Genomic DNA, 27,924 nt, shown 5'->3' with positions numbered 1-27,924 from the left:
GTCTTCTCTCCATTGCCACTGTCTCTACTTCAGGTCAAGCTCCTTTATCATTCTTCACCCTGACCCATGCATTTGCTTCCTAATTGGTCTCCCTATCCAAAGTCTTTCTCTGACCACCACCACCAAGAATATTATCTTCAACTTCCAGAATTGATCTTAAAACTGTTGAACAGTGCCCAACAAATAGATATTAAGTTTTTGTTTTTGTTTTTTTGTCTGTGCCTTCAGCCTGCAGAAGTTCTTAGGCCAGGGATTGAACCCATGCCACAGCAGTGACAAAGCCAGATCCTTAATGACTAGGCCTTCAGGGAACTCTGATATTAAGTTCTTTTTTTTTTTTTTTTGTCTTTTTTGTCTTGTTGTTGTTGTTGTTGTTGTTGTTGCTATTTCTTGGGCCGCTCCCGCGGCATATGGAGGTTCCCAGGCTAGGGGTTGAATCGGAGCTGTAGCCACCGGCCTACGCCAGAGCCACAGCAACGCGGGATCCGAGCCGTGTCTGCAACCTACACCACAGCTCACGGCAACGCCGGATCCTTAACCCACTGAGCAAGGGCAGGGACCGAACCCGCAACCTCATGGTTCCTAGTCGGATTCGTTAACCACTGTGCCACGACGGGAACTCCTGATATTAAGTTCTTGATAAATATTTATTGAATGAATAAACAGAGTTAATTATTTTACTCCCCTCCTTAAAATCTTTCAGTGGTCCCTTAGGCTTGTTTAGATGTCCCCACTTTGGTGCTCTCCTAACACTATGTGCAAACACTCTACTGTAAATGCTGTTTTGCTGATTTGTCACCACCCAATACACTTATGTTTCTTGAGGGCAAAAGTGGTGTCTGATTCATCATTCAGCCTCTAATAGAGAATATTAAACACATAGGGGTTCATAAATGTTGACTAAAGTCCTAGAAAATCTGGGTTAATCTAGAAAACTTCTTAAAGGATTAAGGACAAACTTGTGATTCATACTGATACCTTGTCATAGGTTAATTGATAGAAACAGTTGCCTTTTGAAGGCAAGGTTCTAAGGCACCATGAAGGATAATTACCTCACTTAAATTTTACATTGTCTGGAGGTAGGAATTAATAACCAGAATGCCGAGATCTTACGAAATCTGATGTCCCAAAATATTTTGCTTTTTTTGGTATATTCTCAGTGATTTTTGGAATATATGGTAATTATTTAAAGTTTTACCTTTGTTCTACAGGAGCATTAGTAACACTCTTTTAAAACGAGTGTTTTCCAGAAACTAAGTTATAATCTAAAAATGCTTTAGTCTGAAAGGAGATAGGGTCAGTCAAGACACAAAGATTCGGACCCTGTGTTTCTAAGTGAATTAGTGTACTTATTAATCTGCCAATTTTTTATCTGTGAAGTCATTGGTCTCTTTTTGTTTTAAAAAGATCATAATAGTTTAATAGAGCAAATGCTTGCATGGTTCTATTTGGAAGGAATCATCAAATATTATCTAAGTTCTAACTTCTTTTGAATGTATTTATAGTGTGAACTGAATGTTACTGAAGATGCTTTGAAAGCTATAGCGAGATTGGCACTAGAACGAAAAACAGGTGCACGTGGCCTTCGTTCCATAATGGTAAGTTGGTAATATTATACAAAAACTAGATTATTTCTTGGTCTAAATTATGAGAATATTAAGCCTCCATGTTTTTCCTTTGGGAATATATCCAGAAAATTGGATCCAATATTTTTTATGATTTTTTTAGAAGATTATATTTTTCTTTTTTCTAAAAAGGAATTTTTGAGGTGTTTGCATCAAGGAGCACACACGTAATATGATTCCTCTATTTCTAATATCATGGGAGTCAGGAAAGGAGATATTAGGATCATGGGAAGGAGAATTTTCAGAAAATTCTATATAGGCCTTTTGAGCAATAAGCCCCAGATCTGGCACCTTCTCAGAACCACTGAAATCCTCATTTTTGTTTATTCAAAATTAACTAGATACTGTTATTTTACCCCTAAATTCTTCACTATGGTATGAACTCACTGTTTTTATTTTGTTACATATCCTAGAGACCCAGCATACTTTAAAGCCACCACCCACTCTTTTCCTTAGAGGTCTCTCCCTTGTCCCCCCAGGTTTCTGGCTGTACAGTGGAGTACTGTTTCCCTACATGCTCCCAAAGCAAGAACATGTTCTATTCTCTAAGGATTTCACTGCTAAATATTACTTCTTTCATCTCAGTAGGACTTTTTGATTAGGACTCTACATTCATCATAGTTTATAACTATACTCTTTAATGAAGGCTTGCTGATGACAGATTTATGAACATGCCAACTTGAATAAAGTAATTGACATTTTAGAAAATTTGATGTACTCAATCAGTGTTTTCCTTAATATAGAATGTAATCCAATCCCTACCCATAGGCAAAACTAGTTTTCTTTAGTAAATAACTTGAGATCTATTGCAGCATTTGAGATAAATGCATACTTGGAGTCATATTTTGGCGGAGATAATTTAGGATTAAATTATTTTTAGGAGTTCCCGTTGTGGTGCAGTGGGTTAAGTATCCAACATTGCTACAGCTGTGGGATAGGTTGCAGCTGTGGCACAGATTCAGTTCCTAGTCCCGGGAACTTCATAAGGCCACAGGTGCAGCCAGAAAAACCCTAAAATTGTTTTCAAATTAAGGATTACCAGTTGACCTCCTTGGGTCATAAACCAAGTCAGGAATCCTTCTGAGTACTATCTGAATCACATACAAAATGAAAGAACAGGAGTTCCCATCGTGGCTCATCGGTAACGAATCCAGTTAGTATTCAAGAGGACTCAGATTCAACTCTTGGCTTCTTCAGTGGGTTAAGGATCCCACGTTGCTATGAGCTGTGGTGTAGGTTGCAGACATGGCTTGAATCCTGAGTTGCTGTGGCTGTGGTGTAGGCCAGCAGCTACAGCTCTGATACAGCTCTGATTTAGTCCCCAGCTTGGAAACTTCCATAGGCCGCAGTTGCGGCCCTCAAGTTAAAAAAATGTATATATAAAGTACAGTCTTTTCTGTGTGTGCATGGTGACTTAAGTAGGCTGAACTATAGCTAAATAGCCTTCTCCATGAATTTAGTTAGAAGCTGTTTTAATATGAAGAATATGAAAGCTTTTACACTGACTCCTTTTTCAACATTCAGTTCCTAGTGCATAAAAGGACTTCATAATATTTGTTGAGTTAATGAATTTGATTGATAACCTATAGAATACAAGTATTTTGTATGTAATCTCAGTTTTTCATGTAATTCATTACTTTTTTATCTTTTTAGGAAAAGCTGTTACTAGAACCAATGTTCGAAGTCCCTAATTCTGATATTGTATGTGTGGAGGTTGATAAAGAAGTCGTAGAAGGAAAGAAGGAACCAGGATACATCCGGTAAAGTGTATTGTCGAACTAAAAGAGATCTAAAACTTAAGATTTGCTCTTTTTTTTTTTTTTTTAAAGTGTAGTCGATTTATGATGTTGTGCCATTCCTACTATACAGCACAGTGACCCAGTCATACATATGTATACATTCCTTTTCTTATATTCTCTTCCATCATGGTCTATCCCAGGAGATTGGATATAGTTCCCTGTGCTCTACAGCAGGACCTCATTGCTTATCCATTCTAAATGTAATAGTTTGCATCTACTAACTATAGACTCCCAGTCCATCCCACTCCATCTCTCCACCTCTTTGACAACCACAAGTTTGTTCTTTATGTGAGTCTGTTTCTGTTTTGTAGAGAGGTTCATTTGTGCCATATTTTATTTTGTTTATTTATTTTGGGGGGCAAAGGAAAAAAAAGATAGCTTTATTGCTTTGCCAGGCAAAGGAGGCCCAGCAGGCTAATGTCCTAAAGACTGTGCCCTCCATTTGTACCATACTTTAGATTCCACATATAAGTGATATGATATGGTAATCATCTGACTTACTTCACTTAGTATGATAATCTCCAGTTGCATCCATGTTGCTGCAAAATGGCATTATTTCATTCTTATTTTGTGGCTAGTAGTATTTCATTGTATATATGTGGCACATTTTTTTTTTCTTTCTTGGCCACCCCAGTGCATATGGAGTTCTTGGGCCAGGAATTAGATCCTGCCCTAAGCCACAGCTGCGCCACTGCCAGATCCCCATTCTGGTGCTATTAAGCTAGGGATTGAACTTGTGTCCCAGTGCTCCCAAGATGCCTCTGATCCCATTGTGCCACAGTGGGAACTCCTGTACCACATCTTCTTAATCCATTCATCTGTCCATGGCCATTTAGGTTGTTTCCATGTCTTAGCTATTGTGAATAGTGCTACAGTGAACGTAGGGTGCCTATTATCTTTTTGAATTAGTTTTGTCTGGGTATATGCCCAGGGGTGGGATTGCTAGATCATATGCTTTTGGTTAAACTGTATTTAGTTTTCTGAGGAACTTTCATACTGTTTTCCATAGTGGTTGCACCAATTTACATTCCCACCAACAGTGTAGGAGGGTTCCCTTTTCTCCACACCCTCTCCAGCATTTTTTATTTGTAGACTTATTCTGACTGGTGTGAGGTGGTATCCCATTGTAGTTTAGATTTGTATTTCTCTAATAATTAGTGGTGTTGAGCATCTTTTCATGTGCCTACTGGCCATCTGTATGTCTTCTTTGGAGAAATGTCTATTTAAGTCTTTGCCCATTTTTCGATTGGGTTGTTGTTTTTCTGTTGAGTTGTATGAGTTGTTTGTATATTTGAGACATTAAGCTCTTGTCAGTTGTATAGTTGGCCTTTATTTTCTCCCATTCTGTAGGGTTTTTTTTTTTTTTTTTTTTTTTTTTTTTTTTTTTTTTATGGTTTCCTTTGCTGTGCAAAAGCTTGTAAATTTGATTAGGTCCCATTTGTTTATTTTTGTTTTTATTTCTGTTGCCTTGGGAGAGTGATGTAGAAAACATTTGTGCAGCTTATATGAGAGAATGTTTTACCTTTGTTCTCTTCTAGGGGTTTTATGGTATGTTTTTTTTTTGCCTTTTTTATTGGCCCTCACCTGTGGCATTTGGAAGTTCCCAGGCTGGGGGTGGAATCAGAGCTATAGCTGCCGGCCTCCACCACAGCCAAGTCTGTGACCTACACTGAAGCTTGTGCAACACTGGATCCTTAACCTACTGAGTGAGGCCAGGAATCGAACCTGCATCCTCATGGATACTAGTTGGGTTTGTTGTCAACTAGTACAACAGGAACTTTGCTATCATGTCATATGTTTAAGTCTTTAAGCCGTTTTGAGTTTATTTTTTGTGCATGGTGTGAGGGTGTGTTGTGGTTTCATTGATTTACATGCAGCTATCCAGTTTTACCAGTGCCACTTGCTGAAGAGACTATCTTTTTTTCTATTTTATATTCTTGCCTCCTTTGTTGAAGATTAATTGACTGTAGGTGTCTAGGTTTATTTCTGGGCTCTCTATTCTGTTTCATTGAAGATCACATCTTTATTGCATCATTTATTGATCTGTCATAAAATGTGTAAAAATCCTTATATTCATAAAGGAAGCAATTATCTCATTTTCTGTACAAAAAATTTCAAATTTTGGTTTATGAAATGATTTTTTGAGTCTTTTTTTCTTTTTTTTTGCTTTTTTATCACTGCACATGTGGCATTTGGAAGTTCCCAGGCTAGGGGTCGAATCAGAGCTGTAGCTGCCAGCCTACACCACAGCCACATCATGCCAGATCTGAGCTGCATCTGTGACCTGTACTACAGCTCATGGCAATACCAGATACATAACCCACTGAGTCAGGCCAGGGATCAAACCTGCATCCTCATGGATACTAGTTGGGTTTGTTACTACTTAGCCACAATGGGAACTGCAGTCTTTTTGAAAATTGATCTTCAAAATTAGCCTCCACTTTTTCTCCTAAGGAAGAAGTATCAAAAAAGATAAAGAAGTAATCTGAATGAAAAGATTTAAATGAACTTTGCTTCTAATTCTGTAATTTATGAATTGTTTCACATCTTTCATAAGACCAAAACTTTGTTGACGTAATTTTTCTCTTAGTTATCAGTTGACAGATTTGACATATCTTTCACTGCTTTATTTAACTGTTACTGGTGTTAGCAAACTATCCTGTACGGGGCTAGGTAAATACTTCAAAGCCATACAGTTTGCATTGCAGCTACTCTGTCCTCTTAGAACAATAGCGACCAGATAATTCATAAATGAATGAGTATGTCTGTGTTCAAATTAATCTGTTTACAAAAGCAAACAGGCATTATTTCACCTGCAGGCTGTAGTTCACTGACCCCAGTCTATTCAATAAGCATTTATTAAATGGTGCTTGACATTAATGTTACCTATACAAAAGTTAGGTTTTTGTAACAAGGTATGTTAGGTTTTATTATGTTTTCTTATATCTTCTTAGATGACTTATGAGGCAGTTGATTGATTTTGACCAGTGTTACTTATGCAAAGAGACAATCTCATTTTTCTCATTATTAACATATAAAGGAATTTTGGTGGTCTGATGATGATTTTGACTAATTTGAGTCATGTTGGTTTGGTCAGAAGTTTTCAACTTAACTGTTGACAAAGGCTAAAGGTCAAGCTTTTGAGTTAAAGTAATAGATTCTGCTTTTTTGCTGGAGAAATTGATTTTTTTAAGTCTTCATAATTGAAGCCTTATTGTTGATTTATTTCACTAAAAAAAATTAGGGAAAGTATTGGGAAAATTACTTGCAGATTTTGGTTCTGTGCTCTAATTGTTTCCTGTATTTTACCATTAAGAAATCTTTTTTTTTTTTTTTTTCATTTTATGGCTGCACCTGCGATATATGGAAGTTCCTGGGCTAGGGATCAAATTAGAGCTGTAGCTGTCAGCTTATGCCATTGCCATGGCAGCCCCAGATCCTTAACCCCCTGGGCAAGGCCAGGGATTGAACCCTCATCCTCATGGAAACTATGTCGGGTTCTCTGAGCTACAGTGGGAACTCCTCATTAAGTAGTCTTAATATTAGGAGTGCTTTAAATATTTTCTGTTTGTGTGCCTTTTCTTGCTAGGTGGATTTATTTTATTTGTAATATATTATTTATTTTTTTGAGTATTTGTATTTACCCCTAATTCTTATTTTAAAAACAATAACAACAACAACAAAACCCTGATGGCTTTTCCTTATAGGGCTCCTACAAAAGAATCCTCTGAAGAGGAGTATGACTCTGGAGTTGAAGAAGAAGGATGGCCTCGTCAAGCAGATGCTGCAAACAGCTAAACTGTCAGACTTCTGTATATAAAGTTTTCCTTCTTTTGCTTAGAATCTTAACTGTCTCCGCAGTCTGACATTAAAAGTATTGGATCTATCTTGGATATCATACATGGTCAGAAGCTTTTATGATAAAAATCAGATCATGTATATTATGTAACATCACATTGATTTATACAGAGGACATTATGTGGACTTTAATGACACAATGTTCAGAGATAAAATGTACATTATTTTGGTTCAGTTTTTAAAAAATATGCTTTAACACAATTCTTAGAGGTTCTTTTAAGCAATGCAGGTATTGCAATAACTGTGGATCTTACAATAATGTTACTCTACAAATGGGAAAATAAATTCTTTAAGATTAAAGATTGGGATTCCATTCTTTAGTTTAACCTTCTCTACCCATATTTGTTTCTTGAAAATATTATAACTTTAATCATCTTAAGAATTGGAACAGGTAGTTTCCAGGTAGTTAAAGATTTCATGGAAAAAGTACCCTGAAGAACCATATTTTGATGATTTGTTTAGCTCTATTCTTAGTCTTATCTGCTAATGCATGACACTAACTTCCCAATTGGTACTATGAAAAGGCTATTCTCTTGCTGAGTAGTCTAATTTATTTGCCCTCTTGGCGTCCATTTTAGTAACAAGTGAGCAGATTGAAGTCTGCCTTATATCTTCAGAAGACGACTGATTCTAAAAGTAGCATGCAGCCTCAGTCATAACAGCCATGTGCTGAACTAAATAAAATATCCCAATATTGTACACTTACCTAAAGTACTTAGTTTTTTGTTTTGTTTTTTGGTGCTAGATACTTGTCCAATTCTTTGGCTTCGTAGAACATTAAAAGAAAATCTGTGCTTTGCTATCAGCAGAAGTAAATGTGTTCATACTAAAATATAAGTTGTTAACTTTCATTATATACCAAAATTAAACAGTAGGGGAAATGCAGGGAGCTTAATGATGAAAATGATTTCATTTGATTCCACGAATATTAAAATATTTGGGTACCTTTTAAACTTTTTCTTTCCTTCTATGTTGATCCAGGTTGCTATACTATTCATTCAGTTCAGCCTCACTGGAAGTTTTCTAAAGCAGTTCCTTTAAAAACTTGTTTTCAATTTTTGGTTTATAAACTCTTGAATTTTTCTTTACCTTCCACCCCCCTCCCCTTTTCTTAGCTAATGGCAAATTCTAAGTCTTGTTGGTAGAGTTGGGCTTTCTGTGATGTAATAAGAGATGTGAAATATCTATATAGGCTGAGGTAGGACCAGAAATGCACTTTTGCAAAATGTTTAAGCCTGGTTGCTGTAGTATGGAACAGAAACTGGTATCCTTCTTGGTCGCGCTAGTAATGGTTAAAGTTCTCTTTCACATTATAACTGTTCATTATTTTTTTCTTACAGCCTCATCATTTTCCTTTTTGTAGAGTGAAAATTGGAGTAGTTACTGAATATATTAAAGACAGTCCTCCAGAAATGGACTGGGAGACATTTTAGTCACAACAACTTACATTCTGTTTTGGAAGTTGTTAAAAAGCATAAGTCATGTTTTTAAATTAAAAACAACTGAGTATAACTACAATTTGTATCTTGAAACCTGTTTTGGCATTTGAATAAAGCAAAAAGATTAAATGAAAGCCATTGTGGTGGTATGTTCATAATGCAGTGCCATTAAAAAAAAAATTACTTTTTTTTTTTTTAAATCAGTTTTTTTCATATATGTTTGTTGTGGCAGCAGCAGGGAAAGAGAAAGGGAACTTTCTTCACACTTGCACGAAGGATGTGATAGTGACCAAAGATGACAGGCAAAAATTTCTCCATGTGTTGGCATTCAAAAAAAAGTTGCCAGGTCCGTGGTCACCAGTCTGCGGTCTTCAGTCCGCAGTCTCAGGAAAGGATTCATATATCATGGGCTGCTTTATTCTAGTGACTGATTAATCCTTGACACTTTGATATGCCTCTAGAAAATTCTCCTAGTTGTAGATTCCACAGACAAAAAAGATCTGTTTATATTAATTATCCTGCATGGGTCCCACACTAGGAACACTGATCAAGCTTTCCAAGAAGCTTACTAATCTAGTACGGGAGGTAAAAACAAACATCAATGCATTATAATAATGGAAGTCAGATAGGTGCCAAGTGTGGTGGCACAGAAGGTGATAGTCTCTAAAGATCTGGAAGAACAGGTAGGAGTTTGCCAGAAAGGAATAACGAAAATTAAATCAAAATCTCAGAAATGTAAAACAACTAGGGAGTTTTAGGAGTTGAGAAATAGGCAAGTACAACTTCATGTCACTCCTCTGAGATGACCATTTAATATATTCTTTCCCCTCTCCATCCAACTGAAAATTTTGCCTTTCATTGAGAAACTGTCAAAAGATGGAACTCGTCTTCCCACCATCAAATCTGTAAATCTACCTTCTTCAGCACCCAACCTTTCTCTCCAGTTATAGCTGAAAGTTCTTTTTTATCAAAACTCAGTCATTCTACTTTATTATGAGGGGATCCCATTATCCCCTCTCGTATCTCAAGGCCTTCAGTTCTTTTATTATCTCTATTATCGGTCGTCTACTGAAACATTCCCAGCAGCATCTGAACACTGCCTAGTATTTCCTATTTCATGGAAGACCTTCCAAGCTTATTTCTTCCTTGTCTTACCAACTGTACCATAAGTCCCACTAGGGTGAAGACCATGCCTATTTTGGTAACTATAACCAGCACCTACATAGTGCTTCATGTATTTGGTGCTCCATACATTTAAAAGGAAAATTACATCTTGTATGCCAGGTTAGTTGTAATTTTATGCAGAAAGTAGGGGGAGCCATTAAAAGGGTTTTAAGCAGGAGATGGGTATCACTAGATGTGTGTTTTAGATTGTTGGGAAGGGAAAGCTCTTAGGTAAATGGAGGGAAACATAACTAGAGGTTTACTTGTGGACATTTCTTCAGCACTTGCTGTTTATCTCCTACCTCATCATTTTCTTCCCGTTTTACTGATCACTTCTCATCAGCATGCAAAACATAACCCCTTTGAGCCTACATCTTTACAATAAGTTACAAGTTCATCTTGCTGTTTCCAATTCCCTTCCAGGCTTTGATTCTGAGAAGAGAGGCTGATGGAAGGTTTCACACAGAGAAATAGCATATTCAGACTATGTTTTAAAAGACCACTCTGGTTGCAGTGTAGTGAACAGGCTATAGAAGAGCAAGGATGTAGTCAGGGACACTCAGGGCTGTTATAATAAACTGACTAGAAGATGATGAATTAGACTAAGATTATAGCAATTTAAGTGGAAGAGTGGATGGATAGGTGTTTTTGCAAACTTGATGAAAAGTGGTATTCCCTGTTCTTCAATTGGAAAACTCAATATTATAAAGATGTCTGTTATCTTTGTTAATTTATAAATTTAATATTCCAATAAAATGCCAACAGGTTTTAAAATTGAAACTAGGCAAATGGATTCTAAAGTTCATCTGGAAAAAAATGGTAAACAAGCAAAATGACAATGCAAATTCACAGGGCTTGCTCTGTGTTGCTCTGTTCATCTAATGCAACATCTCTATGAGGTAGATACTCCTATCAACTCTTCTTCAGCCCAGAATGGTTAAGTAGCTTTCCTAAGGTCATACAACTAGTAAGTAGCAGCCAGGGTTTAACCCCAGGTAGACTAATTCCAGAGCCTCTCCACTTAGCCAACACACTGAAGAATGAAGAGGACCTGCATCTTCTATTTTAAAAATATTATAAACCTTTAAATACTTAAGTGTATGCCAGTGCATGAATGAACAGACCAATGGAAAACAATGTTAAGTACAGAAATAGATCTCAAATATTCATGGATAAACATGGGAATTTAGTATTGGAAAAGGTGCTCTTTCTTTTCTTTTTTCTTTTTTTGGTTTTTAGGGCCACACCCATGGCATATGGAAGTTCCCAGGCTAGGGGCTGAATTGGAACTGCAGCTGCGGACAAATGCCACAGCAACACTAGATCTGAGCCATATGCTGCAGGTGTGGCCCTAAAATGACAAAAAATAAACATGTAACTGGCATATGAACTAGCAACTGAACTTCTGGGCATTTGTTCCTGGGAAATGGTTTGTGTTAGCACAAAAAACTGTATACACCTGTTTATAGCAGATTCATTCATGATAGCCCCCAGATGGAAACAAATCAAATATCTTTCAGCATGTGAATGATTAAAACAAAATGTAGTTTCATTTTATCCACACTTTTGCACACTTTTATTGTAATAAAAAGGAGCACTGATACAAGAACCTGGATGTATCTCTAAGGAATTACGCTGAGTGAAAACAGCAAATTCCAAAAGGTTATGTACTGTATGATTCCATTTATATAACTTTTTTTTTCTTGCCCCACCCAGGTCATGGAAGTTTCTGGGCTAGGGATCGAATCCCTGCCCCAGCAACGACCCAAGAGGCTGCAGTGACAACTCCGGATCCTTAATCCGCTGAGCCACAAAAGAACTCCCTATATAACATTCTTGAAAGGACAAGTTATAGAAATTGAGGATTAGTGGTTGCCAGAGATAAAGTAAAGGAAGTGGATGTGACTATAAAAGGGCAAGTGAGGGATCCTGGAAGCATGGAAATGTTCTGTATCTTCACCATCAATGTCAACATCCCGGTTGTGATATTGTAATATAGTTTTGCAAGCTACTACCATTGGGAGAAACTGGGTAAAGAATACACAGGATTTTGCAATACTATTTATTAAAACTGCGTATGAACTTAAAATTATCTCAAGGAGTTTAGTTTTAAAAATCTAGTCATGTGGCACAGCCTTCCCTTCTGCTTAAAATCCTCTAGTAGTTTCCCACCGTTCTTAAGATATGAAATCTCGGACGCTACGATCTTGCCCACTTCCCAGAATTACCAGGCTCCCTTCATGCTATCTGAGCTTCATCCACACTGGCATTCTTTCACCTCCCTCACCAGACCTACTCCTACACTCTACTACCACAGGGCTGTTGTAAATGCTGCTCCCATCTGTGTCTTCCTCTCTACGTCCACTTCTGCTACAGAACTCATACTTACCCTTCACACCTCAGATGAGGTCTCAAATCCTTAGGAATGCCTTCCCCCAACCTCTTTAAATCAAATTCTCCTATAAGCTCCTCTTACCCTCTTTTCCTCTTTGACAGCCGTTACATTCACCGCTGAGCTTCCGTATTTGCTTGCATGATTACTGGTGTCGCGCGAGGTACTACGTCACTTCCTCCCGGAAGACACTTTCTTGCGGAACCACTCAGATTCCTGTCACTTCTCAAGAGTCCCTCCTTGGTAGCCATGGCCCTGCCGCCCTTCTTCGCTCCGGGTCGCCCGGGCCCGCCGCCCCCGCAGCCGCCGCCTCCCGCTCCTTTCGGCTGTCCACCACCCCCGCTACCCTCCCCGGCTTTCCCGCCGCCTCTTCCCCAGCGGCCCGGTCCCTTTCCGGGGGCCTCCGCCCCCTTCCTCCAGCCCCCGCTGGCTCTGCAGCCCCGGGCCTCCGGGGAAACCTCTCGCGGCAGCAGTGGCGGCGGCGCCTTCTACCCGGTGCCGCCACCACCGCTGCCTCCGCCGCCGCCCCAGTGCCGGCCCTTCCTGGGGACCGACGCGGGTGAACGCCCGCGGCCGCCGCCTCCAGGCCCGGGGCCGCCCTGGAGCCCGCGCTGGCCTGAGGCACCGCCGCCGTCCGACGTGCTGGGGGACGCGGCTCTGCAGCGCCTGCGCGACCGGCAGTGGCTAGAGGCGGTGTTCGGGACCCCGCGGCGGGCTGGCTGTCCGGTGCCCACGCGCGCGCCCGCCGGGCCCAGTCTGGGTGAGGTGCGCGCCCGGTTGTGTGGGGCCCTGCGCCTGGTGCGGCGGCTGCGCGACCTGGGCCAGGCCTTGCGCGACGCCGAGGCCGACGGCGCGGCTTGGGCACAGCTGCATGCGCAAGCTCAGCCTCTGCGCGCCGAGCTGGCCGAGCGACTACAGCTGCTGACCCAGGCCGCCTATGTGGGCGAGGCGCGGCGCAGGCTGGAGAGGGTCCGGCGCCGCCGGCTGCGGCTTCGTGAGAGGGCCAGGGAACGCGAGGCCGAGCGGGAGGCGGAGGCCGCGCGCGCAGCGGAGCGAGAGCAGGAAATTGACCGCTGGAGGGTCAAGTGCGTGCAGGAGGTGGAGGAGAAGAAGAGGGTAAGAGCACCGATGCACACGAGGGCGGGGCTGGTGGTGTTTGGCATCTGGTGGGGCCTGAGGCTTTGCCTTGTCATTTCCCTCTTTTTTCTCATCCGTAAAATAGAAAGTTAGCTTGCCTTCCTGATCTCCTATCTAAATATTGATTGCGTGTTAATGGTGTATAGTACATGTTCTAGGTGCACTGCAAAGTCCTGTAAACACAAAGTATAGGATTATACAGTGGTTTGACAGGGATGACAGAATTTGTTTCCTGCTCCAACGCTCTGGGCACTTAGTAACAATCAAGGAACAAGCATCTGGGTCCTTGTGTCTTGTACTGCTCTAGGTGATTTTAAGAGTACAAAATAAAAAGAACGTGGGGCCTTTTTTCAAGGAACATATATCCTAATTGGTCAATGGGGCAATATTGTTGATTTCTCCAGGATTCCTTTGTTTACAAGTTTTAAACCATATATCCCCAAGTTCAGTAGTAGTGTTTCTGAGCACTTATTACATACTAGGCCCTATGCCAAGGTCCTTACCTATGCCAGATCTTGAATCCTTGTAACAGCCCTGAGAGGTAGGCAGTATTACCCCAATTTTAGAAATTAGGAAATTGAGGCACAGAGAGGGTAATTTGCCTACAATCAAACAACTGTGTGGTAGTTTTCTTCCTGATTTGAGTCCATATTGATTCCAAAGCCTATTGATCTCAAATTCTTAAGTAGAGGGCCAAGGTGAAACTGGAAATTGGTCAAATAGTTGTTTAAGTTAGTCTCATTGCTTTTGGGTACCTCTAGGGACTTCCTCCCTCCATTCTGCACAACACCTAGTACTTCCTTCTCCTTGTGCCTGCTACTGCCCTGGAGTCTAATACAACTGTTCTTTGAAGTGTATTGACACAAGCTTTGCTTCACACCTCCAGGAATATATAAGTGTTTTAAAGGAGAGTACTTGGGAGTTCCTGTCATGGTGCAGGGGAAATGAATCGACTAGGAACCATGAGGTTGCGGGTTTGATCCCTGGCCTTGCTCAGTGGGTTAAGGATCCGGCGTTGCTGTGAGCTGTGGTGTAGGTCGCAGAGACAGCTCGGATCCCGAGTGGCTATGGCTCTGGCGTAGGCTGGCAGCTACAGCTCCAATGAGACCCCTAGCCCAGGAACCTCCATATGCTGCGGGTACAGCCCTAAAAGGGCAAAAACACACACACACACACACACACACACACACACAAGGAGAGTACTTGGAGGCAGTGCCTTAATTGAAGGGAGTTTGAGCCTGGTTTAACAGACATATAATGAGAGCCCATTATGGCAGGCCCAGTGCTAGGTGCTGGAGATACAAATGAGTAGGACATAGTATTTGTCATTGAGGGGCTTAGAGCACCATGGGGAATTATGTCTGTATAGTATAGTGTATGTTAGGATTTCAATTGTAGGTGCTATGAAAACCCAGAGAAGGAATATCTAAGGGAGGCTTCCTGGATGATTTGGTGACATCTCAGCTGAGTCTTGTAGGAAATGTCAAAGCCAAGTGAAAGCAACAAATATAGTTGCAGGAGCCAAAGAGTGAAATATCTTGGTGTGTCTTTAATGGTGAAATTACAGGTGCTTATTTGACAGATGGGAAAGAGAGCTTTAGGCAAAAGGATCCTCCTTACCACCCACTATGAGGGTCCTGGAGATGGAGTCCTATGAGTAGTGACTTGAGGAACCAGGGTTATTTAGTCTACGTATGAACCAATTTAAGAGTAAGATTGAGGAGTTCCCACTGTGGCACAATGGGTTAATAATCTGACTGCAGTGGCCCCTGTTGCTGTGGAGGTGCAGGTTCAATTCCTTGTCCAGTGCAGTGGGTTAAAGGATCCAGCTTGTGGCATAAGTCACAGCTGTGGTTTGGATTCACTCCCTGGTCTAGGTACTTCCATATGCCACAGGTGGCATTAAAAAAAAAAAAAAAAAAAGAGTAAGACTAGGTCTTCATGTGTTTGAAATGCTGTCATATGAGCAGGTTCCTTGAGACTTTAGAGCAGTGGCATGCAAACTGTGCTTAGGTTGTCACTGAGAACATTGTAGAATCCTGGGCCTTTCCAACCCAATTCTTTACTTTTCCTGCTAGTCTGAATCTTTAGATCCAGGAATCTGCATTTTTAACAAGAGGGCCCCACTTAACAAGGTCAATTGGATGCAGATGTTCCTTGAATCACACTTTGAGACACTCTGAGGAAGAAACAACCCACGTGGAAGCTGCAGAGAGGATAATCCCTTGGCTGGACCATTGTAGAGAGGAGTCGTGCCTGGCCCAGAAAATTGGGGTGTAGATCCAATAGAGTCTTAACCCTGGGACTGTCTGATACTCTAAACTCTCACTGCCAGGCAGCTTTTCTCTGCCCTAAGGTTGTTCCATATTAGGTTCCATACTAGGTCTCATAGGCTGTCTTTTTCCTCTAGGAGCAGGAACTTAAAGCTGCTGCTGATGGTGTCTTATCTGAAGTGAGGAAAAAACAAGCAGACACTAAAAGAATGGTGGACATTCTTCGGGCCTTGGAGAAATTGAGAAAACTCAGGAAAGAGGCTGCAGCAAGGAAAGGTAACCATGGCTTTGCATTTCTTCCTCTGTTCCCATGTTCCTTCCCTTTTTTTACCCTAACACCCACTTCCCCATAATTTTTGAAGGGAAAATGTTTGCTGTTTTCACCCAGTAGGGTAACTAAGTTGTTTTGTCTTTTTTGCCATTTATTGGGCCGCTCCCGTGGCATATGGAGGTTCCCAGGCTAGAGGTCCAATCGGAGCTGGAGCCACTGGCCTACGCCAGAGCCACAGCAACTCGGGATCCAAGCCAAGTCTGCGACCTACACCACAGCTCATGGCAACGCCGGATCGTTAACCCACTGAGCAAGGGCAGGGATCGAACCCGCCACCTCAGGTTCCTAGTCGGATTCGTTAACCACTGAGCCACGAAGGGAACTCCGTAACTAAGTTTAACAACAATAGCTCAGAGCTTTTGGGAGGCAGCTATCCTCACCACTGTACCACTAACGCTGCACTACATCAGAACTTTTGAAGCAGGAAGCCTCAGAAGATGTTTAGCTCTGGGTAGCCAAGATTGAAAAGGATGCGGGAACCCGCTGCATGTCTTCCTCTTGACCCAGGCATTCCTGGCCACATTTTTCTGAGTGAGATTGGCGTGGCTGATCATCTTTGCCCAAATGCCAAGGTGAAAGCTATCCTGTCTTTCCTTGGTGCTTCAGAAGCTGTTACATGTACAAGCTAATCTGTGTACTTTCAAACATCCCTGGTAAATGTCATGCACCTTCAGATACACTTCAAACCTGAAACATTGGTATTTGAAGAGGTATGAATGGTTGGACAGGACAGGGAGTGCCCTGGAAACTGAATGAGTGTCCCTGGGTTACATTCATGTCACTTTTGGGCTCAATGGTCTCTTCTTGCCTCTAGAGGGGGCACTGGTTTTCTAGAGGCTCCCAGTTGTGCTTTCCATTTTCCTCTCTGAGTCTTTGCTCTTGCTAGTCTCTGTCTGGAGGGCCCTCAGTTCCATCTTTACCATTTTAAGTGCTAACCATCTTCAAAAGTAAATACAGATGCAGCATCCTCCATCCTTCCCTAATCTGGGGTGAGGCGACCTACTGCTCCTCATGTGCACCTGGCATGGACAACATGCTGCCTTATTTAGTAGGCTATAGGCCATTGACATTTACCAGGGATGTCTGAGAGTACACGCATTAGCCAGTATCATAATAGCAAATGATTTGCCCTGTGTGATTTAAAATGTAATTGAAAACTACAATTCAAATCTTTAATAAAATTCATTCAGGACATGTGCATTCAGTCAGGCTCATTCACTGGCTAAGTGATTAGCTTTTGCATGCCACCCTTCAGACAGGCTGATTCAGATTCAGGTCTTAGAATCAGATGACCCCACAGGGCATTCATGATTCATAGGGGAGATTGCAGCTACTGTGTCAACCTGTATTTTTCTTTTTTCTTTCTTTTTTGCCTTTTTTAGGGCCACACCCACAGCATATGGAGGTTCCCAGGCTAGAGGTCGAATCAGAGCTGCGGCTGCTGGCCTATGCCAGAGCCACACCAATGCAGGATCCGAGCCAGATCTACACCAGGATCTACACCATAGCTCACTGCAATGCCGGATCCCCGACCCACTGAGACCAGTGATCGCACCTGCATCCTCATGGATACTGGTCAGATTTATTTCCACTGTGTCACAATGGGAACTCCCATATTATTAATTTTTTTATTATCAAGTAATATAAAGATTAAGACCCATCCACAGGAATTAATACCCAGCAGATCATTCCAGTGGGGGTGCTGTGGGTAGAAGCTGAACTGGACTAGATCGAAGAGGAAATAGATAAGAGAAGCAAGCAGCGAGTCCAACTTTAAAAGTCTGCCATGAAGAGAAGTTCCCACTATAGCTCAGCAGGTTGGGAACCTAGTGCTGTCTATGTGAGGATGTAGGTTCAATCCCTGACCTTGCTCAGTGGGTTAAGGATCCGGCATTGCCCCAGCTGCAGCATAGGTCCCAGCTGCAGCTCTCATTCAACCCCTTGCCTGGGAACTTCCATATGCTGCAAAAAAGAAAAGAAAAAAAAAAAAAAAAAAAGTCTGCCTGTGAAGAGAAGCAGGAAGGATAGTTGATGGCTGAAGGTCCTGCAGGAGGTAGGGAGATTCACATCCCAGATGGAGGGATTAATTTAAGCAGAGAAGGACCCATCCTCCACGGAAAGGAGAATGAAAAGGACAGTGATGGGTAGTAATGCAGATAAGTGAGGTCAGGGGCAGAAAGTTAAAGGATTTCCTGCATGATGGCCTGTTTTCTCTGGGGCAAATGCTAGGTGGTTTGCTAAGAGTAAAGAAGTCAGGCTTTAGGAGAGCAGGGAAGGTTTGAAGTAATTGCTATAAAGAATGAGAGCCCGTTAGAGATGCATGGGAGTATGGCTGCAGGGAGGTGCCATTATGGGCCAAGCTGTGTGACTGTGCACTGGTACTAAGTCACATAATCAAATGAGTCTGCAGCTGACAGGTGAGCACAGCACAGTGCCATTGGAATTTGCTCTCTGGGTGACCACACGTTTTGGTGAGAATGAGTGGAAGAAGGGTGGAAACTAATAGGTTTTAGTGAAGCTTACAGCGTCTCGGATGGAAAGTTAGAAAAACAAATACTAGTGTTTAAGACTTCAGAGGTGGAAACTTTTTTCTGATCATGCCAAGGTCCAAAGACTGGGCGAGGCCCTACGGTGTGGATGGCTCAAGAGGAAAAGAGAGGAGGCATGGTATCTAGGAGCTGCAGGAGCTAGAGAGGGAGTGGTAGAGATGGTGGGAACCTAGATCAAGTCAGTGCATGGGGTCCAGAGGAGGACTGAGCGAGGAGTGCCTTTTCTGAGGAAATGTGTCGTGGTGGCAGGAGTGATCCATGAAAAGTTGAGGGAGGTAAGGGTGGGTGGTGTAGGCTCAGCAGCCTGTAAACCAGCCACACCTTCTCTTGGGCCTGGAGACCCTTTTGGGCTGATGGAGTGACTGTATATTTTTGCTGTCCTGGCAGATTTTAGAACTTGTAACAGGTCGTATGATCCCCAAGCCTAAAATATTCACTATCTGACTCTTTACAGAAGAAGTTTGCCCATCCCTGGTCTAGATAAAGAAATTAAACAAAATCATGAAATTATTATGAAGCAGCATTTGATAGCTTAAATTTCTCAGCATCAGAATTTTGTGTGTGTTTGGAAAATAATTGGCAACTTAATAGAAGATGGATTTGAGTTGTAGAGTTTTCATAGGTGGGAATGAATGGATGGAAACTTGTTCAAGCAAAAAAGTCATGAGAAAATGATCTGGAGAAATGTTTTCCTTGACGATAAAGATAGGAGAGTGAATTCTACAACCAGTGGTTGAGGGAAAAAAGAATCAGACCTCCAAATTAAACAACTTCACAGGAGACAGAACTGCTAAATTTAAGGAATTGTTATCTTACGACATTTGTCAGCCAAGATTGAAAACTTAGTGCTCAAAGCTGGCAATATTGTAGCTCACTGTGGCAGCATAAATTGCCAGAATCCTGTTGAAAAATCACTGATTTATTAAAGAAACATATATCTATTAACTGCTTTCTTTGTGTCACAGATTAAGAACTGAGTAAATGTATAACTCTTTTAGGAAACAGTTTACTCCCACATTTAGGTTAGCCTTGAGAGTATCCATAACCATTTCCACTCTTGAGAGTTTTGCTTCCTATAGAAATAATCCACAGGAAGGAAAGTAGCATGACAAGTTTTTCTTGTAGCATTATATATGATAACAGGACATTTGGAATAGCCCACGTGTCCAGGAGTAGGAAGCTTGTTAAATAAATTATGATACATGGATGAAGCAGTATAGAGCTATTAAATAATTATAAAGACTGTAAAAGAATGTAGAGAATGGAGGTGTTCCCTGGTGGCCTAGTGGGTTAAGGATCTGGTGTTGTTACTGCTGTGGTGCAGGTTGGATCCCTGTCCTGGGTACTTTTGCATGCCATAGGTGTGGCAAAGTAGAATGAAAATGGAAATGTGGAATTTATACATGTGTGTTGAACTATATGGACAGAAACAACTGGAGGATCAACATGGGGAAATAAAAATGGTTGATTATGTTAATGGGTTTAATGGGTTTAAGGTATTTTTTTTCCTTTTTTCCTTTTTTTTTTTTTTTTTTTTACCGGCCTCACCCTCACATGAGGAAATTCCTGGGCCAGAGATCAGACCTGAGCCACAGCAGTGACAATGCCAAATCTTTAACCCAGTGAGCCACTAGGCAACTCCCTGGGATTTTTTTTTTTTTTTCTACCTTCTATCTAGTACTGTTGAAATGCTTCCATAATAGGAGTTCCCACTTTGGACACAATAGGATCAGCAGTGTGTGTGTCTGCAGCACCAGGACGCAAGTTCAGTCCCCAGCCCAGCACAGTGGGTTAAGGGATTTGGCACTGCTGCAGCTGCGGCATAGGTCATAATTTTGGCTCAGATCTGATCTCTGGCCCAGGAACTCCATATGCTGTGGGGTGGCCAAAAAAGAAAAAAAAAAAAAGTTTCCATAATAAATAGGTTTTCCTTTAAAATCCTCAAGGACTGAAAGAATGGACCATATCCATATCATTCTAGAATGAATCACCTAAGAGCCAGCTTCAGCAGCTTTTATATTGCAGGGATATTATGGTAGTGAGTGTACAACTGCTGTCCACCCAAGTATTCATTAAATTAATTCTTTTCCTTATGAAATTTTATGAAAAATTTCACATGTGCACAAAAATAAAACACCTAAATTAAATACCCATCATCAACTCTGATGTCATTATCACACCTAACAAAATTAGAAGTAATTCTGTAATTCTTTTTTTTTTTTTTTTTTTTGTCTTTTTAGGGCTGCACCAGCGGCATATGGACATATGGAAGTTCCCAGGCTAGGGGTTGAATCGGAGCTGTAGTTGTTGGCCTATACCACAGCCCACAACAAAGCCAGATCCTTAACCCACCAAGCAAGGCCAGGGATCAAACCTGCATCTTTATGGATACTAGTTGGGTTCATTACTGCTAAGCCACAGTGGGAACTCCAGTAGTAATTCTTTGATATCAGGTAATAATTAGTCTGCAATCAAACTTTTCCAATTGTGGCTCTAGCTATATTGGCTATACTATTAACTGACCTCACCATTAAATCAGAGTGACCAACCATCCCAGGTGTCTCAGGACTCTGAGCTTACAGTGCTGAAACTGGGCAAATGAAACATTTGGTCACTCCTAACAGCAGACTGTGAGGTTATTTTGGTTGATTAAGTATATTTCTTCCTCACTGTCCAACTGTGCTCTCTCAGAAGTTCAGACTCAATCATGGGGAGAATACTTGGATCTAGGAGTCTGTGCTGTAGGAATTTCACAATTAAGAAGTAAGAGATAGGAAGTTCCTGTTGTGGCTTAGTGGTAATGAGCCTGATTAGTATCCATGAGGATGCAGGTTCGATCCCTGGTCTCACTCAGTCAGTTAAGGATCTGGTATTGCTTCGAGCTCTGGTGTAGGTTGCACATGAAGCTCAGATCCTGTGTTGCTGTGGTGTAGGCCAGTAGCTGTAGCTCTGATTCAACCCCTAGACAGGGAACTTCCATATGCTGTGGGTGTGGCCTTAAAAGCCAAAAAAAAAAAAAAAAAAGCATCAAAGAAGTATGTGATAATTCCTCCCTTTAGTAGAAGAACTCTCTAACTGAAGGATCAAAATCATTAGAAACAAACAAAATCAAAGGTTAAGTGGTGTGATCCAGAAAGAGGGGTTAGTGAAAGTCATGGTAGAGTTAGATTAATTGAAGACTCAAAAGATCATATTGAACCTTGAAGATTAGTTGGAACTTTAAGCTCTAACCAAGGTCATATGATAAGTAGTACTTTGGGTCTGTTCAGTAGAACATGGATTTTGGGGTAAGAAGTTGTATCTAAAATGCTATTTGGATCTCTTTGCCCAGGGGTCTGTCCTCCAGCATCAGCAGATGAGACTTTTGAGCATCACCTTCAGCGACTAAGAAAACTAATTAAAAAACGCTCTGAACTATATGAAGCTGAAGAGAGAGCCCTCAGAGTTATGTTGGAAGGAGAACAAGAGGAAGAGAGAAAAGAGAAGTAGAAAAGAAACAGAGGAAAGAAAAGAGAAAATTTTACTTCAGAAGCGTGAAATTGAGTCCAAGTTATTTGGAGATCCAGGTAAGTTCCTCTGTAACCAGTGGAAAAAGGGAAAAATACTAGATTGACAGCTCTTTTCCACATAGAGGACCTCCACCTGAGCTAAGAGGTGTTGGGCAACAAATGACACCTTTAGTTTTCGAATTCTAAACTATATCTTGGCCATCAGGGATAAAGATGAAATGCACTGGATCATATTGTATAATCATAGGCTCAGTTACTTTGCCTTGAGAATTACGCTCTACCTATGACTTCTCATGACATGGTATTGTGCCTTTTCTTTTTCAGATGAGTTCCCCCTCGCTCACCTCTTACAGCCTTTCCGGCAGTATTACCTCCAAGCTGAACACTCTCTGCCAGCGCTCATCCAGATAAGGTCAGAGGGGGTTCTCCATGTCTTTTTTCCTTAGGTAGCAAGAAGTAGTTGACAAGTGCTTATGTTGTTGAGGTCTGTTATTGTATCTGTTTGCTTTTTGTGTTTTGGTTTTTTTTTTTCTTTTTGGTTTATTTATTTATTTATTTAGTTCCTCATGAGTTTATATAATGTTTCCAAGTTTGAAGGATGCCCATACATCTTGTTTAGTCCTCATCAGTCCTTGAGAAGTAGGTGTCCCTATTTTAAAAGGTGAAGACACTGAAACTCAGGTTGTGACTTGCCCTCTGTATTATCCCATGCTATAGCTGTTATGTTGACTTAGAGCATTGGCTTCCTTTTCCTAATTCTTTTTTGCTACTATACAGACTACCGAAAAGAAACCCTTCCTGTATACTTGCCTGTGGAGACTGTTTAAGATCCACACTGACTTTTGTGTTCTTACAGGTCAAAGCCAAGAGATCTTGGAACAAGGAGTCCTATCTTAATCTGTAGTTGTTAATGAGCTGGGTAAAGTTTTCAGCTCTCTGAGTCTCACTTTCCTCACCTATAAGATGAAAATTCTGGACCAGACTGTAGCCTTCAACTGTGAGCAGTAGTGGTCTCCCAAATGTAGTCTGTTGAGAAATCAGTTTGTGTAACAGAATGAATGAATGAGTTCCACAGGCAGTTTAAATCTATTATTGCCTGGAAGCCCTTTGTTGTTTCTAGACTCTCTAAACAAAGCATCTACTTGGGGCTTCAGGGGTTTTCAAAGCCTGGTTTGAAAAACCATAGAACTAAGTGATCTTTGAGGATCCTTCCAAAGGTCCAGCAGTGTTAACAAGTGTATTTGTGGCTAATACACAAGTTTTAGCTTTAAATATAGTGCGGTCAATTCTCATTATTCACAGTAGCTGTATTCTATAAAGCTGCAAATGCTGAATTAGAGGATACTGAACTGCTGCTCTTCAAGGAAACACAGAGTTAGGTTCTTGTGAGCCTCTGGCTACAACCTTTTCATCAATGTGTAATATTATCTTTCTTTTTATTTATTTATTAAGGGCTGCATGTACAGCACATGGAAGTTCCCAGGCTAGGGGTCGAATCAGAACTGCAGCTGCCAGCCTATGCCACAGCCACAGCAGCATGGGATCCGAGCCATGTCTGCGACCCACACCACAGGTCGAGACAATGCCGGATCCTTAACCCACTGAGCGAGGCCAGGGAGCGAACCTGCAACCTCATGGTTACTAGTCGGATTCGTTTCTGCTGAGCCATGACGGGAACTCCCCATCTTTCATTTTAAAGACACCTTATTTAATATATATTGTTGATTCATTAACATTGAACTCATGGCTACTAGCGTATAGTGGCCTTCTCATGCTACCTATAGTGCTTCAGCACTATACTTGGGGGCCTTTTTAAACATCAAAGTGCCAATAAAAAGCACAAAAACCTGGAGTTCCTGCTGTGGCTCAACAGGTTGTGAACCTGACTAGTATCCATACAGATGTGGGTTCAATCCCTGGCCTCGCTCAGTGGGTTAAGTTTCTAGCATTGTTGTAAGCTGCAACATAGGCCACAGATGTGGCTTGGGATCAGGCGTTGCTGTGGCTGTGGTGTAGGCGGGCAGCTGCAGCTCCAATTTGACCCTTAGCCTGAGAACTCCCATATGCCACAGATGCGTCCCTAAAAAGGAAGAAAAAGAAAGCAAAAAAATATGAAGAATGCGGTGCTACATAGACTATAAAAGGACACTTGTTTACAGTAGAAGAGCTGAAAACAGAGAGTGTCACTTTGTTCTTTCTCAGTGGGGAACATGTCTTTTGGTGACCCAGATTTTTCATGGCTCTGTGCCTATCAGCAAGTGACCACAGAAGCACTATGAGTAATGATTTGGGATTATAAATAAACTTTAGGGAATAGGCAAATTTGCAAATACAGAATCTGCAAATAATGAGGATTGATAGTATATTCTTTATTTGGTTATCCATAAAATTACAAGTTCTTTGGAGCTTTTTACCCTTTATATGTAAATAGTTTTTTTTGCATAATTTCTAGGAATCAAGTTCTTGGGTGGACTCATATTGGTTGTTTGAAAGCTAAGTCCTGAAATAGAATATTTAGTTGCTAATGTCTTGCTTGGAATAAAACAAAAATAAACAGTTGTTCTACAATGTTCTTATTAAGGCATGATTGGGATCAGTACCTGGTGCCATCTGATCATCCCAAAGGCAACTCCGTTCCCCAAGGATGGGTCCTTCCCCCGCTCCCCAGCAACGACATCTGGGCAACCGCCATTAAGCTGCATTAGGAAAGATGCTCCAGCAGTGTGGTCCAGCCAAGGGTCTTTCCAGCTCTACGTATTGGTGATGCTGCCATCTTCTTGTGCTATAGACTAAACAGCTTCTAAACTCCATGTGGCATTGCCCTGCCCAGAAGTTACATTTTCCTTCCGTGCTCGGTCCTGGCCAGAGATGCCTCTTGAATCAGGAGATTAATATGGTTCTTCAGGAAAGGACCTCAGTGAACTGAGGTTATTACCACAGGCAGTAGCCTTGGTTCACCACATTTGCCTCTGTTTTGAGGGGCTTGGTCCAGAGTGACTTGTAAGTTTACTCTTTTGTGTGTGGCGATGGGTAAGTACACTCTACACACTCATGCACGCAACACAGGCGTGCTGGGTAGATTGAGCAGTTGTTCCCCCAGTACTGATTGTTAAGGCAAGCTCGATGCAAGACGTCGTTATCCTTCCTTCCCAAAGGGCCCTCTGACTTCCAGGAAGAAAGGCCAGGAATGCTTTATCTTTGGTTTTGTGAGTCCCACTTTTGGTGCAGCTGGAGCGGCTAAAGGCTGGGCTGCCAGAAAAGTTGGTGGCTTCATCTCATAGTCATCTGGAGAACTTGGAAAACTTGAAGAGTACATGTACCCAAACTGGATTGTGTTTTAATGGATGATGGTTCACTTTCCCCATATTAGAAGAATCCTAATGAAAGCACCTGCTTTTTAAATTCCTAATCTGGTTGTTTGGAATCCCTGAGGATAAATATTAATTTCTTTATGGGAATGGGACCTTGATTAACCTCACTTAGATTGTGGCAGCCAGTATGTGTCAAATTTTTCTTAGGAACTCAAGCTTCCAAAAATACACATGCCATTCAAGCTGTGGGGGAAAGCAGATAAAAATAATAAAATTTATTTTTTTATATTCATTAATAAATGCTGTTGTGCTTGGAGATCAGTCATGTAACATCATCAGGTATTTGGTTTGGTTTTCCTTTATGTCATTTATTGTGTTATTTTTATTTGCAAAAAGCTGAATAAATATTTTTATTTTTGTTTCTGCTTTTGAACCCCGTTTTTTGCCTTCCAAATCACTACATACTCTTTCACACTGATGAAACATATTTACACTGCAAAGTTCAAACTTACTAACTAGCAGATGTGCTGTAGGAAGGTGAATATCAAACACCAACCTTTGTATGTTAAATCCAACTGGATAAGCAGGAAAGGACACCTCAGTTTTGGAAATGATTTCGTGCATTTGGAAGCTCTTGGGTGCAAGATGCTAACACCTTTGTCCCTTTCTTGTTTCATTCACTTATTTCATATGTGTATATATATATATATATATATATATATATATATATATATATATATAATGCACTACAGAGTTAACAGTAGGGTATGAGGGCCAGCACTCCTCCAGAGTGTTTGTGTCTAAGCTTATAAACTTTAGAATCTGACATGTTTATCCTCACATAACCCCTTAGGCCTGTGTGCTCTCTTATTATAAATTTCTACCATTTGCTCTCTGATGAGATGTGGGAAGAGTAGAAATAAGATGAATTGTACAACTATAGATGAATTGTACAATGTATGTTTGGTGTTCAGACAGCCTTGCCGCTAAGATATCTGCTTTGATGGGGTCAAGGAGTGTGATGCAGGGACTCAGGAAAACTCAGGCAGCAGAACCGCAAGAGAAGAAAGTGTTTAACCTAAAGTGGAAAAAAGCATTCTCTCTCTTCTCATTCAGCTTCTGCAAAGTTTTATTAAAGTGAGCTTTTTTTAAATGGTCTTTTTTGCCTTTTCTAGGGCCGCACCTGCGGTATATGGAGGTTCCCAGGCTAGGGGTCCAATCAGAGCTGTAGCCACCGGCCTACACCACAGCCATAGCCACGGGGGATCTGAGCCGCATCTGCAACCTACACCACAGCTCACGGCAATACCAGATCCTTAACCCACTGAGCAAGGCCAGGGATCGAACCCAAAACCTCATGGTTCCTAATCAGATTTGTTAACCACTGTCCCACGACGGGAACTCCAAAGTGAGCATTATTTTATCTGTTTGGTTTTTTATAAGTTTTTCCTAGTTATTGACCTGTGTGGTGGTGGCAGCAGGCACTGGTCCTTTATGGATTCAGAAAGAAAGACTTATAGTTGTGTCTTTAACAAATTGTGCTATTGTACTTCTGTACGGACACTATCACTGCAATCTTATCCTCAGTCTTTTTTTTTTTTTTTTTTTTAATCTTTTTGTCTTTTCTGGGGCTGTACCTGTGGCATATGGAGGTTCCTAGGCTAGGGGCCTAATCAGAACTGTAGCCGCCAGCCTACGCCAGAGCCACAGCAGCACCAGATCCAAGCCATGTCGGCAACCCACACCACAGTTGATGGCAGCGCTGGATCCTTAACTCACTGAGGAAGGCCAGGGATCGAACCTGCAACCTCATGGTTCCTAGTGGGATTCATTAACCACTGAGCCGTGACAGGAACTCCGTTTTCTTTTTTTTTTTTAATTATGGAAATTTTCAAACAGTCAAAAGTAAGTAGTTTAATTTTTTTTCATCATTCGGCTTCAAGAAATTCTCAGCTCATGGTCAATCTGGTTTTGTCAGTACCTCTACCAGTCACAAGTGTTTTCAGTATGTAGCATTAAAACATTTTTTTTTTTTTTTGTCTTTTTTGTTGTTGTTGTTGTTGTTGTTGCTATTTCTTGGGCCGCTCCCGCGGCATATGGAGGTTCCCAGGCTAGGGGTTGAATCGGAGCTGTAGCCACCGGCCTACGCCAGAGCCACAGCAACGCGGGATCCGAGCCGCGTCTGCAACCTACACCACAGCTCACGGCAATGCCGGATCGTGAACCCACTGAGCAAGGGCAGGGACCGAACCCGCAACCTCATGGTTCCTAGTCGGATTCGTTAACCACTGCGCCACGACGGGAACACCTAAAACATTTTAAAAGTTTAACCACAGTGCTGTTATTGCACCTAAAGAAATGAATAACTCCATAGTGTCAAATATCCAATCAGTATTAAAATTACCTTATTTCATAAATGTGAGTTTTTCCAAATCAAGATCTGGATGCAATCTATCCATTGTCATTGGTTGATGTGTCTCTTAAGTTTCTGATATCCTGTTCTCATCTTCCTTCTATGCACTATTGTACTTTCACTC

General features: G+C 41.3%; 2 protein-coding genes across 5 annotated transcripts in view; both read left to right on the top strand.

Annotated features, from left to right (window-relative positions):
* CLPX (caseinolytic mitochondrial matrix peptidase chaperone subunit) overlaps nucleotides 1-8,855 on the top strand; it is a 48,181-nt gene extending 39,326 nt beyond the window's left edge. For 2 of the 4 annotated variants that reach the window (XM_021100084.1, XM_021100081.1), the window contains exons 12-14: nucleotides 1,506-1,598; nucleotides 3,279-3,385; nucleotides 7,132-8,855. In XM_021100084.1, coding sequence (XP_020955743.1) covers nucleotides 1,506-1,598; nucleotides 3,279-3,385; nucleotides 7,132-7,222 — 291 coding nt within the window. In that variant the 3' untranslated portion in view covers nucleotides 7,223-8,855. The remainder of the gene's footprint in view (nucleotides 1-1,505; nucleotides 1,599-3,278; nucleotides 3,386-7,131) is intronic. The other 2 variants (XM_021100093.1, XM_021100092.1) reach the window with 2 other exon arrangements.
* PDCD7 (programmed cell death 7) lies at nucleotides 10,214-24,861 on the top strand. Its single transcript, XM_003480441.4, is given in 6 exon segments — nucleotides 10,214-13,393; nucleotides 15,825-15,963; nucleotides 21,899-22,052; nucleotides 22,054-22,133; nucleotides 22,401-22,488; nucleotides 24,658-24,861. Coding segments are annotated over 6 exon segments (1,560 nt in total). The 5' UTR covers nucleotides 10,214-12,418; the 3' UTR covers nucleotides 24,782-24,861.

Source organism: Sus scrofa, chromosome 1 (genome assembly GCF_000003025.6).
Source record: "Sus scrofa isolate TJ Tabasco breed Duroc chromosome 1, Sscrofa11.1, whole genome shotgun sequence".
Taxonomy (NCBI): Eukaryota; Metazoa; Chordata; class Mammalia; order Artiodactyla; family Suidae; genus Sus; species Sus scrofa.
The sequence above is the reverse complement of the archived record's forward strand: the minus strand, read 5'-3'. Positions and strand labels throughout refer to the sequence as shown.